This window comes from Sphaeramia orbicularis, chromosome 13 (genome assembly GCF_902148855.1).
Source record: "Sphaeramia orbicularis chromosome 13, fSphaOr1.1, whole genome shotgun sequence".
Lineage (NCBI taxonomy): Eukaryota > Metazoa > Chordata > Actinopteri > Kurtiformes > Apogonidae > Sphaeramia > Sphaeramia orbicularis.
The window spans coordinates 9,593,381-9,609,654 of NC_043969.1; the positions used below are offsets into that span (position 1 = coordinate 9,593,381).

Genomic DNA, 16,274 nt, shown 5'->3' on the forward strand with positions numbered 1-16,274 from the left:
GATATTCAAATCAGTCTAGCTGATGTGACCCAGGCAGAACAAATCCAAACATGGTGACAACTTACGCTAAGCTATTGGAGATACGAACTGCCTCCTGTCCGGCCCAACATTTTTTTTTCCCTTTCCTGTCCAACGAGTGGGTAACTGTAGCTTTACAAGAAGATGGAGTAACAGCAGGGACGGCCAATCACATGTACAATAGCAAAACCACAAAGCCAATCGAAGAATGATAATTAGGTTAGAAGCGGGACTTCTAGCAGAAACTGACTATTAACCCCTTGTGTGCCATAATCATTGACTAAACACTATGGACAAGTCAGTAGTGGCTGGATATTGGTAGGGACGTGTCCCTAGTGTCTCTATGCAATTCTACGCCCCTTTTTATGTCATATGAATGCGTTATTTACTGCATTCAAACAAACTGCATTTTACCTCTCTCTGCTCTCACCTGTATGTATTGATAAGGTTGTCAATGTTACAGGAAATTTAGCTTTGATCAATGTGTGATTAACCCTTTAATGCACAAACTATAGAAACCTCCAAAATGCACAAAATGGGTCAAAAATTAACTGTATGACTGTGTTTTGTTACTAGCTTCTGTGATTTAGTTATTTCACCTGTTATTATTCCAAGTACTCATTTAATGAAGTGTTTTTGAGTGCAAAAAGCAATTTCTTTCTTTTTTGAACACAGCATAACACACAAAACCAGCTATGGTGACTTGTCAAATATGCACCAATTGAAAGCTTCCTTGCCTAACTGTTCATCATGTGAAAGGAAAATTAAGATAAGATTTAAGTGGCTTTATGACACATGACACATAGAACTGACACACTGGTTTTATTAGATGAAGCAAACAAAAGCTACATGAAAAATAACCAAGTCAAATCATTTTTCTTAGCAATGCAGTAGTGGTTTAATTTTAAGGAGCATGCAAAATCACAAACAATTAGTCCCATTAAATATAAAATGATTATTAACATCCTCTACAGACTGAAGGAACAGTTGAGCACTTTGAGGGATGATCTTATTTTATTTTTTGTACAGTGTTGAGAGCCATAAGGAATGCTAATCATGTCTCGCTTAGGTTAGCATGAAGATTAAAACTAGGAGAAAACAACTTGCCTGTTAGCATCACATGCTTTTAATCTGTAAAAATACTTAAATGTAGATCACATTGCATGTTTAATGCAGGAGTATGTGGACTGTTTCTTGGCCAAATATTGTGGTCACCTCATCAACAATGACTAGAGTTGCTAATTGTTATTTATGCATGTATTTATTTATTTATTTATTTATTTTTTAGAAGTTTTAGATGTATCTGCTGCACATTGGAATGAAATGCAATATCTGCTAACTTCTTTGACAGAATGTTGCAACATTTATCAGAAACACAACACAAGTATAAAGACCCAAAGGTTAAAGTAACTGAAAATACATCCCTGAGGTATGATATCTTAGAGACACATTTGTGGATTCCCTCACATCTGAAACAAACATTCAACTATGGTCAAGAATGAAGTGAAATGATTTTGGTGGTCAAAGGTCAAATGAGTTGTGACTTCATGTCTGTCCATTCTTATGAATACAAAATCTCAGATACATTTTGAGGGAGCATCTTCATCTGGCACAGAAATTCACTTGCACTTCAAGATCTGATTCGGTTTTGGAGGCCAAAGTCAACATCATAGTCACCTCACATAACACATGCAATTTGGCTTTCACTGCTTGTAACTGAGAGAATGACATAAACAGATAGCGATGTCAGGATCTGGACACATAATTGAACTTATGGTATTTTTTTTTATCCTTAGACAAAGGAAGATTGACTTTCACCTCAACTACCATTTTTTGTGCTAAGCTAAGCTAGTTGTGTTAATGGGCTGATTTGCAAATTATATCAATGGCAGGAAAACAAACATTTTGCATAGTGTTCAATTAGTTCCCCAGGAAGAAAGAAAGAAAGAAAGAAAGAAAGAAAGAAAGAAAGAAAGAAAATGAATAAAAGGATGATCATTCTGCACATGTACAGTTACTGGCTTTGTAAAACTTCAGTCTCTGGTTATGCTACAGACTAGTTAAGACACATGAACAATGCAACAGATGAGATTCTTCATTCCTCCTGAAAGTGCCGGCAGTCCTTCTGGACACAAAGCGGTTGCATCTTAAACAGGAATGACACACATCTGTATCATCAAATCCAGCTTTTCCCATCTCCTGAAACTTACAATTGCTGTCTGGTGTCTGGCCAGTCCTCCTGAACAGCCTATAAGACACGTCACAGCAACATCATGTGGTGCTTCTGACCAAGGCTACAGGAAGTAGCTGAAACTAGTAAAGCAGGTAAACAAACAACTACCCCGTCTACTTTGCTTTGGAGATGATGTTATGTATGTTGGGAAAAGTTCAAAAAGGTAAAACTGAGAAGGTTTGACACCTCGTGTCTAAAGTTCTTGTCCCAGATTTACATCCTCTTTTTTCTTCCAGAAGGCATCCAAAGAAAAGTAATACAACAGAGGATCGAGGCAACAGTTGGCAGTAGCAAGACACAATAAATATGTATGTAGGCCACTGATAAATAAACCAACGGTCCAAGGCAAAAAACATACAGTGAATATCATCAGATTCATGACATAAAGCAGCAAAACGTTCACCTTGTTGTTGACCCGTACACAGTCACTGAGATGTTTGTGTAGAGTCCAAGACACCAGAAAAGTGGACACAACATTGACTGTCAGGAGGGTCACCAGAAGCACAAGCTGAAAAATAGCTATGTGTGGGATGAGCTCGATCAGGGGAAGATCCTGCTTATCGGGGCCACGTATAAAACAAAAAGACTCAGTGTATTTATTGGAATCTCTTGAAAGGTTTACAACTGCAGTGATATTTATCAGTAGAACAGTCAGCCAAGCCAGAGCAGCAGCTTTCATGGCGTTGGAAGCCGTCCGCACACGGCGAGACCTCAGTGGATAAACAACAGCCAACAGTCGGTCCACACTGAGGAAGGTGATGAAGATGGAGCTGGTGCGGATGTTCATGTACAAAAGTAAATTAGCAATTTTGCATACCACCGGATTAAAGGTCCAGGTACCCGTGGCATGGGAGTAGATCCTCAACGGCAGGGCGATGATGAGCAGCAGGTCTGACACAGCCAGGTTGATCATGAACACAACGTTGGGTGATTTGAGGCTGTGGCGCCGAAGAAGGATCCATAGTGACACAGCGTTGAGAGGTAAACCCAGAACCATAATACAGCCAAAGATCACAGCATATGCCAGCTGTGGCTCAGGACTATCCTCCACTGTGTTATTCATGTTCAAATGATGCAAAAGTCTAAGTCAAAGTGAGCTTTATCAACTGCATTCAGACAAACACCACATTTCCTCTCTGTGCTTTTATCTGTGTGAACTCTTTAGACGGTAAAGTGTCACAAATGTGTGAGGGGGTGGATGGAAATGTGGTTAGTGTGCAGTAAATGCATTCATCTGAAACATCAGCAGTATGATTTCTCAGTGTGTTTATAACACTTTGGCTATCATGTTCTTCAAAACATACAGATAGTTAACAAATACAAACAGCGAAACACGGTCACATTTTACAGTGGCTTGTAAAGTTTCTTTTGTGGTTGTTTTTTTTCCAAGTCTGCTATGACAAAAAGGTGTTCCCATTCCATCCTGCACCTGTAATTTATGTCATATGAATGCGTTATTTACTGCATTCAAACAAACTGCATTTTACCTCTCTCTGCTCTCATCTGTCTGTACTGATAAGGTTGTCAGTGTTGCAGGAAATGTAGATTTGATCAATGTGTGATTAACCCTTTAATGTACAAACTATAGAAACCTCCCTAAATGCACAAAATGGGTCAAAAATTAACTGTATTACTGTGTTTTGTTGCTAGCTTCTGTAATTTAGTTATTTCACCTGTTACTATTCCAAGTACTCATTTAATGACGTGTTTTTGAGTGCCACAAGCAATTTCTTTCCTTTTTGAACACAACATAACACACAAAACCAGCTGTGGTGACTTGTGAAATATGTACCAATTGAAAGCTTCCTTGCCTGTCTGTTCATCATGTGAAAGGAAAATTAAGATAAGACTTAAGTGGCTTTATGACACGTGACATAGAACTGACACACTGGTTTTATTAGATGAAGCAAACAAAAGCTACATGAAAAATAACCAAGTCAAATCATTTGTTTTCTTAGCAACGCAGTAGTGGTTTAATTTTAAGGAGCATGCAAAATCCCAAACGATTAGTCCCATTGAATATACAATGATTATTAACATCCTCTACAGACTGAAGGAATAGTTGAGCACTTTGAGGGATGATCTTATTTTATTTTTTGTACAGTGTTGAGAGCCATAATGAATGCTAACCGTGTCTAGCTTAGGTTAGCATAAAGATTAAAACCAGGAGAAAACAACTTGCCTGTTAGCATCATATGCTTTTAATATGTAAAAATACTTAAATGTAGATCACATTGCATGTTTAATGCAGGAGTATGTGGACTGATTCTTGGCCAGATGTTGTGGTCACCTCATCAACAAAGACTAGAGTTGCTAATTGTTATTTATGCATGTATTTATTTATTTATTTTTGGAAGTTTTAGATACATCTGCTGCACATTGGAATAAAATGCAATATCTGTTTACTTCTTTGACAGAATGTTGCAACACTTGTCAGAAACACAAGAATAAAGAGCTAGCAGTCACCGAGAATACCTCATCAACAGTGACTATAGTTGCTAATTGTTATTTAATTATTTACAGTGGTGTGCAAAAATATTAGAACACTTGTCAAATCTTAAGAAAGTGGTGGTTTATTTTTTTTCCCAGAACCTGAATTTCACTTTTTTGCCATTGCAAAAGGTAAAGGTAAAGGTACTGAGAATATTTCACCTACAAATTTATCAGTCCAGTCCTTTTTTTACATTTTACTCTAATATTTAGTGTGTCCTCCTTTGGCAACAATCAAAGGAAACTCTCTGGAATGAGCTTCTGAGAGCGTGGAATGACATTGGGGTTGAAACTCTCGTAAAATACATCGGCACAATGCCAGAAAGATGCGCTGCTGTGATTGTTGCCAAGGGGGGGCCACACTAAATATTAGAGTAAAATGTGAAAAAAAGGACTGTACTGATAAATTTGTAGGTGAAATGTTCTCTGTACCTTTGCCTTTACCTTTTGCAATGGCAAAAAAAGTGAAATTCAGGTTCTGGGAAAAAAATAAACCACCAGTTTCTTAAGATTTCACAAATGTTCTAATATTTTTGCACACCACTGTATTTATTTATTCATTTTTAGAAGTTTTAGATGCACCTGCTGCACATTGGAGTGAAATGCAATGTCTGCTAACTTCTTTGAGCCAAAGGTCAAAGTAACTGAAAATACATCCCTGAGGTATGATATCTTAGAGACACATTTGCAGATTCCCTCACATCTGAAACAAACATTCAACTGTGGTCAAGGATGAAGTGAAGTGATTTTGGTGGTCAAAGGTCAAATGAATTGTAACTTCATGTCGCATGTCATATATCAGTGGCAGGAAAACAAAGATTTTGCAAACTGTTAAATTAGTCCCCCAGAAAGAAAGAAAGAAAGAAAGAAAATGAATAAAAGGATGATCATTCTGCACATGTACAGTTACTGGCTTTGTAAAACTTCAGTCTCTGGTTATGCTACAGACTAGTTAAGACACATGATCAATGCAACAGATGAGATTCTTCATTCCTCCTGAAAGTGCCGGCAGTCCTTCTGGACACAAAGCGGTTGCATCTTAAACAGGAATGACACACATCTGTATCATCAAATCCAGCTTTTCCCATCTCCTGAAACTTACAATTGCTGTCTGGTGTCTGGCCAGTCCTCCTGAACAGCCTATAAGCCATGTCACAGCAACATCATGTGGCGCTTCTGACCAAGGCTACAGGAAGTAGCTGAAACTAGTGAAGCAGGTAAACAAACAACTACCACGTCTACTTTGCTTTGGAGATGATGTTATGTATGTTGGGAAAAAGTTAAAAAAGGGAAAAACTGAGAAGGTTTGACACCTCTTGTCTAAAGTTCTTGTCCCAGATTTACATCCTCTTTTTTCTTCCAGAAGCCATCCAAAGAAAAGTAATACAACAGAGGATCGAGGCAACAGTTGGCAGTAGCAAGACACAATAAATATGTATGTTCACCACTGATAAATAAACCAATTGTCACAGGCAAAAAACATACAGTGAACATTATCAGATTCATGACATAAATCAGTAAAACATTCACCTTGTTGTTGACACGTTCACAGTCACTGAAATGCTTGTATAGAGTCCAAGACACCAGAAAAGTGGACACAATATTTACTGTCAGGAGGGTCACCAGAAGCACAAGCTGAAAAATAGTTTCTCCTCTGAAGCTTCTGCTCATGGGATGATGCTGCAGATGACTGTGATGTTGAAAACAAAAAGATTCATGGTCTTTGTTTAAATGTTTAGAATACTCAACCGCTCCTGGGATCTTCATAATTATTAAAATCAGCCAAGCCAGAGCAGCAGCTTTCATGGCGTTGGAAGCCGTCCGCACATGGCGAGACCTCAGTGGATAAACAACAGCCAACAGTCGGTCCACACTGAGGAAGCTGATGAAGATGGAGCTGGCGCGGATGTTGATTCGGAAAAGCATTTTAACACTGATACATGTCAGAGAATCAAAGGGCCAGGTACCCGTGGCATAGGAGTAGATCCTCAACGGCAGGGAGATGATGAGCAGCAGGTCTGACACAGCCAGGTTGATCATGAACACAACGTTGGGTGATTTGAGGCTGTGGCGCCGAAGAAGGATCCATAGTGACACAGCGTTGAGAGGTAAACCCAGAACCATAATACAGCCAAAGATCACAGCATATGCCAGCTGTGGCTCAGGACTATCTTCCACTGTGTTATTCATGTTCAAATGATGCAAAAGTCTAAGTCAGGAAGAGCACTACTAACCACATTCAGGCAAACAGCACATTTCCTCCCTGTGATTTTATCTGTGTGAACTCATCAGAGGGTAAAATGTCACAAATATGTGAGGGTGGATGGAAATGTGGTCAGTGTGCGGTAAATGTATTCATCTGAAACATCAGCAGTATATTTTCTGTCTATATATAAAGCTTTGGCTATTATGTTCTTCTTTGTCACATTTTACAGTAACTTTCAAAGTTTTTTTACGTAAGTCTGCCATGACAAAAAAGTTTCCCCCATTCAAACTCGCATGTGTAATTTATGTCAGTGTGGTCGTGGCTCAGGAGGTAGAGTGGGTCGTTCAATAACTGAAGGGTTGGCGATTCGAAACTAGCTCCTTCCTAGTCCTGTGCTGTTGCGTCCTTTGGCAAGACACTTCACCCTCCAGTGCTGCTACTCACACTGGTGTATGAATGTCCGGTGGTGGTTGGAGGTACTGTAGCAGTGGCGATTTCTCACAGACTGCAAGGGAAGCCTGGCTTCCCCTAAAATTACGAAAATTAAATGGTTAAATATGTACGGTTGCGTTGACATTTCATTGACTACAAATGTGTTAGAATGTGACAGGTTGTAGTAACATTATGTGCCTTATAAAGGATTGCAGCGATTCAGTCTATTACAAGATTAAGATGTAAAAACAGTAAAATAGCTAAAATGTTTGCAATAAATATTAATTCATATTAATTCACATAAGTCTTAAAACAATAGGAATTTAGTTAAAATGTTCATGTTATAATAATATCTTTGCCATTTCAGATGAGGTAATCTGATCCACTTAGCATGCCTGAAACGATCTGGGGTTGATTAGTTGTGTCTTTATTCACCTCTAGAGGGCTCGCGCCGTTTCTCCTCATTGCATTAAAGTGCACATTGAGGAAAACAACGCTAAATCACTCGTGTGATTCTATCTCCCCTGTTTTCAGGTAATTGTGGTCAACTGTGATTATAATGTGAAATGTACTTTACTGAAGCATAAAACTGTGTTTGTTATAGTTTTGGCAATGCTAAAATAAGTTTTATTGTTGTTAACTGTAGCTGAACGTTGTCATGCAGTGTGTCATGAGTGCACGCCGCCATCTTATGTCCGAACACGTTTGTGGCGCTAATATATAAGGCTAAAGCTACATAAGTTTTGATTTTGTATTACGTAACCATAATTTTATTTGTTATATGTCACTATTGGCATTGCATTAAAGTGCACATTGAGGAAAACAACGCTAAATCACTCGTGTGATTCTATCTCCCCTGTTTTCAGGGGTGCAACATTTGGAGGCACCGCTGGGATTGCTGCTTAGATGTCCGGTGTCCATAGTCTGTGCATCGTAGTCCAAGCCAGCTAAATCCCCCCAATACAACTCAGGTAGACTACAGTGAGGACAACATTGCTGTTCAAGGAGTACTGGCGGCTGTGGCAGAGCATACGTTTCCTGAGGCCAGACTGAGATCGTCAGGGACTGCAAAGACCACCCAGCCCAGTGTCACCTGTGTCTGCAGAAGTTCCTTCTGTCTGCTGCCATCATGTCAACATCAGAAGAACTACGAGAATCAATTGTGGGTGAAATGCACACCCTGTGCAAAGAAGACTTTGTGACAATTTGTGACTTTCTCAGCATATCAGACAAAATAAATGTGAGTGTAAAAACACGTTTATCATTGCTGACACACATTTTGAACTATCTTGAAAGAGAAGAAATATTAGAATTAGAGGATGAAGGAATGGCTGAACTGTTGTCACTTAAAGACAAAATAACTTCCATAGTAAAAGGCACTGATGGTGAAACTGTAACACCTGAACAAAATGTGAATAAACAAGACAATCAAGGGCACACAGATGAACCAAGAACTGTAACACAACTGACAACAGAGACAGTGAATGCACCCAACAGCACTGTGCCTAGTGCTCCACATCAGTTACCTAACCATCGTATGAGTAACCTGCATATGTCAAATGTGCACCAGCAAGCAAGCCCTTATTGGCAGAAAGACTTCAAGATATCAGGCCAAATTGGCGAACCAGGCCAAAAAGATAAACTGACATTTTCCAGTCTAGCTCACCAGATTGAAAATGGACTAAGCAGAGGTTACTCAGAGCTTGACATTGTAGATGCTGTCATCAGAGCCATCTTACCAGGTCTACAGCTACGCAGCTACTTGGAAGGAAAGGCCCATCTTACCCTCCCCACGCTACGCCGCATCCTACGCTCTCATTTTCAGGAGAAGAGTGCCACTGAGCTCTACAAGCAACTTGCTTCAGAGGTACAGCAACCTAAAGAGACTGCCCAAAGCTTCCTTATGAGAGTTCTAGACTTAAAGCAAAAAGTCCTTTTTGCATCCCAAGAATCAGAATCAGGGTTTAAATATGATCCAGCTCTAGTCCAGCGTATGTCTTTGCACACTATACTCACAGGCTTGCAGTGTGACAGTGTCAGAATAGATATGCAGCCCCTCTTGTTAGACTCTGAGACCCCTGATGAACTCCTTTTAGAAAGATTAAACATAGCTTGCGCTAATGAGACAGAAAGGAGTAAGAAAAGGTGTTTAGCCTCACGGTCTGCTACAAGTGTGAGCGCAGTTCAGTCAGAAAATACATCACCTGCAAAGAATACAGTAAAGAAGTAAAGGCTAAAATACCACCTGAACTGTTAACTGAGCTAGCAGAGCTTAAGACAGGTGTAGCATCCCTTAAAGGTCTCAGTGCAGAGATAGCTCAGATCAAAGAGAAGTTACAGCAGCCAGTGTCCAGTCTGCAACTGCATGCCCAGCCACCAGTCATGCAGCAGGAAAGGGGCCAGCAGCAGCAGTATTATGGCTACCAGACCCCTCATCAAAGACCACCGCCCCCTCACTATCCGGTGCAATACTACTCCGGTCGCCCAGCTCATCGTGAGAGGAGATGCCACGTCTGCCAGCAAACTGGAGCCAACGAGCGTTGCACACACTGCTACCTCTGCGGGAGCGGAGAACATTTCCAGGCTGGATGTAAAGTAAGAGGTAACAAACCACCAAATGACAGACATTTAAACAGGCAATGGTTACCACTGAGGGACGAGTGTTAACCATCACAGACATGTCCCAACAGTGTGCAAATTGTAAAAAAAATGAATCCAGATAAGACTCTGAGACAATGTTCAGCTTGTAAAAAGACACTTTACTGCACAAGAGCATGTCAGAAACAACACTGGACTGAACATAAGAAACAATGCACTGAGCTAAAGAATAAAAGTAAAAATGAGACTGTCCATGCACCACTGCCATCAGCCCAGGTAAACACCCCACACAGAGTCACCTCACTAGTGGGCAGGCAGTGTCTTGTTGAGTGTCATCTGGGTGGTCACAGACTCCAGGCCTTGTGGGATTCAGGCTCGCAAGTATCAATCGTTGATGAGAAATGGAAAGAGGACTATTTGCCGCACACACAGCTAAGAGATGTTAAAGAGATGATGGACTCACCTTCGCAGCTGACCCTAACTGCAGCAAATGGGACCAACATGCCTTACCTCGGATGGATTGAGACAACTTTCCAACTTGTTTCCAAACCTGATGAAACTGAGCAACTGATCATTCCTATGCTGGTGATGAAAGGTCAGCACCTGTCACATCCCATTATAGGTTATAATGTCATTGAATACATCTTGAATAAAACTGAAAAAGCAAACCAATACAACAGTTAGAAAAGCATTCCCCAGCCTTAAAAGACACAAGGTGAAAGCTTTTATACAGGCTGTAAGTACAGACACAGTAGATGAGTTTGAAGTCAAAACAAAGAAAAACTGTATTACTGTACCTAAGCGAAGTCACATGCAAGTAGCGTGCCGCATAGCCACACAGCCATTTAAACAGGACATGACCATGTTATTTGAGCCACGTTTAAATCCTCAATGGCCAGATAACCTAGAGTTTTTTGACACTTTGGTTAAGATTAAAAGGGGTTCTGTACCAGTCATAACTATAGATGTTTCCAATCCAACTGACCATGATATTGTCCTTTTAGGTCGTACAGTAGTTGGTACAGTTCAGACTATAACAGCTGTGTTACCTGCTCAGATATTTGAGAAAGCCACACCTGCAGCTACTGTTAACCACATAAGCACACAAGTCCCATGTAGTTCCAGTGAAAAATGGGACCCACCTGTAGATCTCAGCCACCTTGATGAAGAGCAGAGAGAAGTAGTCAAACAAATGCTCAGAGAAGAATGTCAGTCTTTCTCTACAACAGATAATGACATAGGCTGCATAGAAAAGCTGAAAATGACAATTTCACTTAAAGACAACGAACCAGTTAAACGTACATATATGTCAGTGCCACGCCCACTTTATCAGGAGATGAAAAGTTACTTGCATGATCTAATAGCTCAAGGCTGAGTTAGAAAATCAACTTCATCATACTCCTCACCAGTTGTGTGCGTTAGAAAAAAGGATGGTACGTTGAGATTGTGCATAGATTACAGAGACTTAAACAGAAAGACCCATCCTGACCGCCAGCCCATACCTCGTGTCCAGGACATTATGGACAGCTTAGGTGGCAACTCCTGGTTTTCCCTTTTAGACCAGGGGAAAGCATACCACCAGGGGTTCATGTCAGAGGAAAGTCGTGTACTCACCGCCTTCGTGACCCCCTGGGGTTTGTATGAATGGATACGAATCCCCTTTGGACTAATGAATGCCCCTGCAGCCTTTCAACGCTGTATGGAAGAGTGCTTGGAGGGACTGCGCGACAACATCTGCATCCCTTACCTGGACGACACATTGGTCTACAGCAAGACATTCAAAGACCATGTGGAGGATGTTAGAAAAGTACTCCAACGCTTGAGAGACTTTGGCATAAAACTTAAGCCCACTAAGTGTGACATATTTAAACCTGAAGTGCGCTACCTAGGCAGAATAGTGTCAGCAGAGGGCAGTAGAGTTGATCCTGCAGATTTTGAAGCAGTCAGAGCACTTAAAGATATCAGACCACAAAATGTTGGCCAGCTCAGGAAAATGTTAGGCCTTCTTTCATACTACAGACAATACATAAAGGACTTTTCCAGAAAGGAAGCTCTCTGTATGAACTGTTACAAACAGACAAAGATGCTGAGAACCCTCACACCAAAAAAGGGACAAGAATAAAATCAAAGAAAGTGAGTCAAGTTGTGCCCTCAACAAAACAAATAGAGTGGACTAGCAAGCATCAAAGTGCACTGGATGACCTAATAGACTGTTTGCTCCATCCACCAGTGCTTGGATTTCCAGATTTTACACAGCCATTCATTGTACACACTGACGCTTCACACAAAGGACTAGGTGCAGTGCTGTACCAAAGACAAGACGGTAAACTGCGAGTTATTGCTTATGGCTCGCGTACATTAACAGCAGCTGAAAAGAACTACCACTTCCACGCAGGCAAGCTAGAGTTTTTAGCTTTGAAGTGGGCTATCACAGACAAATTCAGAGACTATTTGTATTACGCCCCAACATTTACTGTGTACAGTGATAACAACCCGCTAACATACATTTTGTCAACTGCCAAATTGAATGCAACAACTTCCAGATGGGTTGCAGAGCTTGCTGATTTCCACTTCACTATTAAGTACAAACCAGGAAAAGAAAACAGCGATGCTGATGCATTATCAAGAATGCCCCTTGATGTAGAGACATTAATGAGAGAGTGTTCTGAGGAGCTGCCACCAGACGCCATTGCCGCTGCCATACAGGCTGTAGAGGTCCAGCAAGAGACCCCTGGTACGTGGACGTCGACAGCAGCAGCTATGTCAGTCACAGTACTAGAAGCATCCGCCGAAGCATCACTCAAAGCCATTCCGAGAGAACAGTTAATGGAAGCACAAAAATCTGACCCTGTTATAAATCCTGTATTACAGTGTAAAATGTGTGACTCCAAACCACCAACTAAAGAGTTAAGAACATTCAGCCCAAAAACAAAATGTTTATTTTGAGAATGGGATAAACTGCTTGATAGAGATGGCATCCCGTACAGAGTCACTTCTACCCGCAAACAGCTAGTCCTGCCAGAATAATCTAAACAGATGGTTTTTGAAGAACTGCACAATAATATGGGTCATCAAGGTGTTGACCGCACAGTGTCCCTGATAAGAGATCGCTTCTTTTGGCCATATATACAGTCTGACATTGAACATTATGTGACTAAAGTATGTTCGTGTGTCAAACAGAAAAAGCCCCATCATGAAACAAGAGCCCCGTTGACAAACAACATATCAACGCAGCCTTTTGAACTCATTTGTATAGACTTTCTCCATCTTGACAAATGCAAGGGTGGATACGAATACATCTTAGTGATTGTTGATCACTTCACACGCTTTGCGCAGGCCTACGCCACCACTTCAAAATCAGGTAAAACTGCTGCCAATTTGATATTCAATGACTATGCCCTGAAATTTGGCTTCCCTTGTCGTATTCACCATGACCAAGGAGGTGAATTTGAAAATCAGTTGTTCAGTCAGTTACAGAAACTTAGTGGCATGACCAGATCCAGAACCACACCCTATCACCCGATGGGGAATGGTCAAGTTGAGCGTATGAACAGGACACTGTTACAAATGCTAAAGACACTCACTGACACACAAAAGTCAAGCTGGAAGGACTCTATCAACAAACTGATATATGCATATAATTGCACACGCTGTGAAGTGACTGGCTATTCTCCATTTTATCTGCTGTATGGAAGGTCACCCAGACTCCCAGTTGATATGCTTTTTGGACTGTACCCTGCAACAACTTTTAGTGACCACAGAGAGTATGTTGACAAATGGAAGATAGGGATGGAAAAAGCATATGCCATAGCAAACAAAAATGCAAAGAAAGCTGCTGACAAGTCCAAAAGACATTATGACACAAAAGTCAGAAGTTCTGTGTTACAACCTGGCGAGAGAGTTCTGGTCAAAAACCTGACACCTAGAGGAGGACCAGGTAAATTACGTGATTATTGGGAAGACATTATTCACACAGTAGTCAGACAAATGAGCCCTGACCTCCCAATCTATGAGGTGAGACCAGAGAGAGGCAAAGGACGTTTTAGAGTGCTACACAGAAACTTGCTCATGTCATGTGACCACTTACCTTTTGAAAAAGAACCAGAAAAAGACAATCCAGTAAGAAAGAAACATCACAACAACAAACCTGCCCTTGTCCAAGAATCTGATGAGGAGGAGAGTGGTGATGAATGCTGCCTTTATTATGCAACACCTCCTGTGCCCAAACCATCTGAAGCAACCACGGAACTGAGAAATTCAGAGCCCCAAGCAGTGAGACAACAGCCTCCAGCGCCAGCCCCTGCTGCACAGCCATCAGAAACCCCTGGTGGAGACAACCTGGAAGCGCCAGATCCACCTGCTGAGGAGCCGGCTCATGAGGACATGGATTCAGCTGCTGGTGATCCTCCTGCCCCTCCATCACCTGCTGCACCGGTGGGACTTGAGGAGCAGACACCCCAGCGACCACAACGAGAGAGACAACCGCCGAGACGCCTGATGTATGATCAGCTAGGCATCCCATCCTGCTATAGTGTACAGCCCGTACCGCAATTGTATCCTGCCTACCCAGGACTTGTTCCATGGTTACCTTCCCTACAGCCATACTATGTCCAGTCCCCAGGTATGTGTGTACTCCAACAGATATAAGTTGACACTTTCCAAGGATGATTTGAGAACTGTACTTAGAGACTGTCATCAGTAACAGACAATGACCCTTTTTCCTATGGATCCTAACCACACATGACAGACTATTTTTGTGAAAATTCACATATGGACTGATTATGGACTCTTTATATTGTCTTCAGTCTATGGCTTTGGATTGTGATATTATTGTCTGTCTTGGACTTCTTGAGTTATGATAATGTGGTTCACCCTCATGTTTATGGACTATTGAGTGTACAGGAACTATGAAGATTTATGTTTTGACTTGGTTGAATGTCGGGACGACATTTTTCAAGTGGGGGAGAGTGTGATAGGTTGTAGTAACATTATGTGCCTTATAAAGGATTGCAGCGATTCAGTCTATTACAAGATTAAGATGTAAAAACAGTAAAATAGCTAAAATGTTTGCAATAAATATTAATTCATATTAATTCACATAAGTCTTAAAACAATAGGAATTTAGTTAAAATGTTCATGTTATAATAATATCTTTGCCATTTCAGATGAGGTAATCTGATCCACTTAGCATGCCTGAAACGATCTGGGGTTGATTAGTTGTGTCTTTATTCACCTCTAGAGGGCTCGCGCCGTTTCTCCTCATTGCATTAAAGTGCACATTGAGAAAAACAACCCTAAATCACTCGTGTGATTCTATCTCCCCTGTTTTCAGGTAATTGTGGTCAACTGTGATTATAATGTGAAATGTACTTTACTGAAGCATAAAACTGTGTTTGTTATAGTTTTGGCAATGCTAAAATAAGTTTTATTGTTGTTAACTGTAGCTGAACGTTGTCATGCAGTGTGTCATGAGTGCACGCCGCCATCTTATGTCCGAACACGTTTGTGGCGCTAATATATAAGGCTAAAGCTACATAAGTTTTGATTTTGTATTACGTAACCATAATTTTATTTGTTATATGTCACTGTTGGCATTGCATTAAAGTGCACATTGAGGAAAACAACGCTAAATCACTCGTGTGATTCTATCTCCCCTGTTTTCAGGGGTGCAACAAGAACACGTTCATCTCAAGGACGAGTTCGTTCAGAATCAGCTTTATCACAAATCAACAGACTCCATGTTCACTTCTCATACATTGCCGTTGCGCTGTTTTCTCATACGATCTCTGCTCAGTGCATTTGCCCGTAGACGCTCAGCGTCCATGGACTTCTATGGGACTGAGTGGAACAGTTTTTTTCATTGCCTCAAAACTGGACGGTAATTGGATAAATGCCACGATGTTGTCCCGCCCCTAGATGCCCGGTGTCTCTGGGGGTGAATGGAGCTGTGGGCAGAACTCGGCCGGGCTGGGTGCCAGGATTCCACATGCTGATTGGAGGATCAGTTGAAAGGCTGAATCCCGTTTGATTGATAGCTATTTTGAGATATACTCCTTCACTTGACAGAGTTCAGTTTAATACCGTCGCGCATTCTGCTGTGAAATCAATAGAGAAACCACTACGAAATTACTTGTTCATTTCTTGCACTGTAAATAAAACACGCTCGTTGGACTTCCTTGTTTCAATTTAACCTAATTTCAACGTTTTCTTATTTACTTGGTACGAGAAGGTCACTGACCATTTTCTTAAAAAGGAACGGAGGGCCGAATTTATGTTTAAATAACTTGACATTTTTTT

General features: G+C 41.0%; 2 protein-coding genes across 2 annotated transcripts; both read right to left on the minus strand.

Annotated features, from left to right (window-relative positions):
• Positions 1-873: 873 nt before the first annotated feature.
• On the minus strand, positions 874-3,380 carry LOC115431923 (lysophosphatidic acid receptor 6-like). The gene has a single exon (XM_030152640.1). The coding sequence runs from the start codon at positions 3,312-3,314 to the stop codon at positions 2,445-2,447; it is 870 nt and encodes a 289-aa protein (XP_030008500.1). The 5' UTR covers positions 3,315-3,380; the 3' UTR covers positions 874-2,444.
• Positions 3,381-5,205: 1,825 nt separating this feature from the next.
• LOC115431842 (lysophosphatidic acid receptor 6-like) lies at positions 5,206-8,507 on the minus strand. The gene is made up of 2 exons (XM_030152513.1): positions 8,473-8,507; positions 5,206-6,950 (listed from the first exon to the last, which is right to left on the minus strand). The coding sequence occupies exons 1-2, from the start codon at positions 8,505-8,507 to the stop codon at positions 6,062-6,064; spliced, it is 924 nt and encodes a 307-aa protein (XP_030008373.1). The 3' UTR covers positions 5,206-6,061.
• Between the last annotated feature and the right edge of the window lie 7,767 nt (positions 8,508-16,274).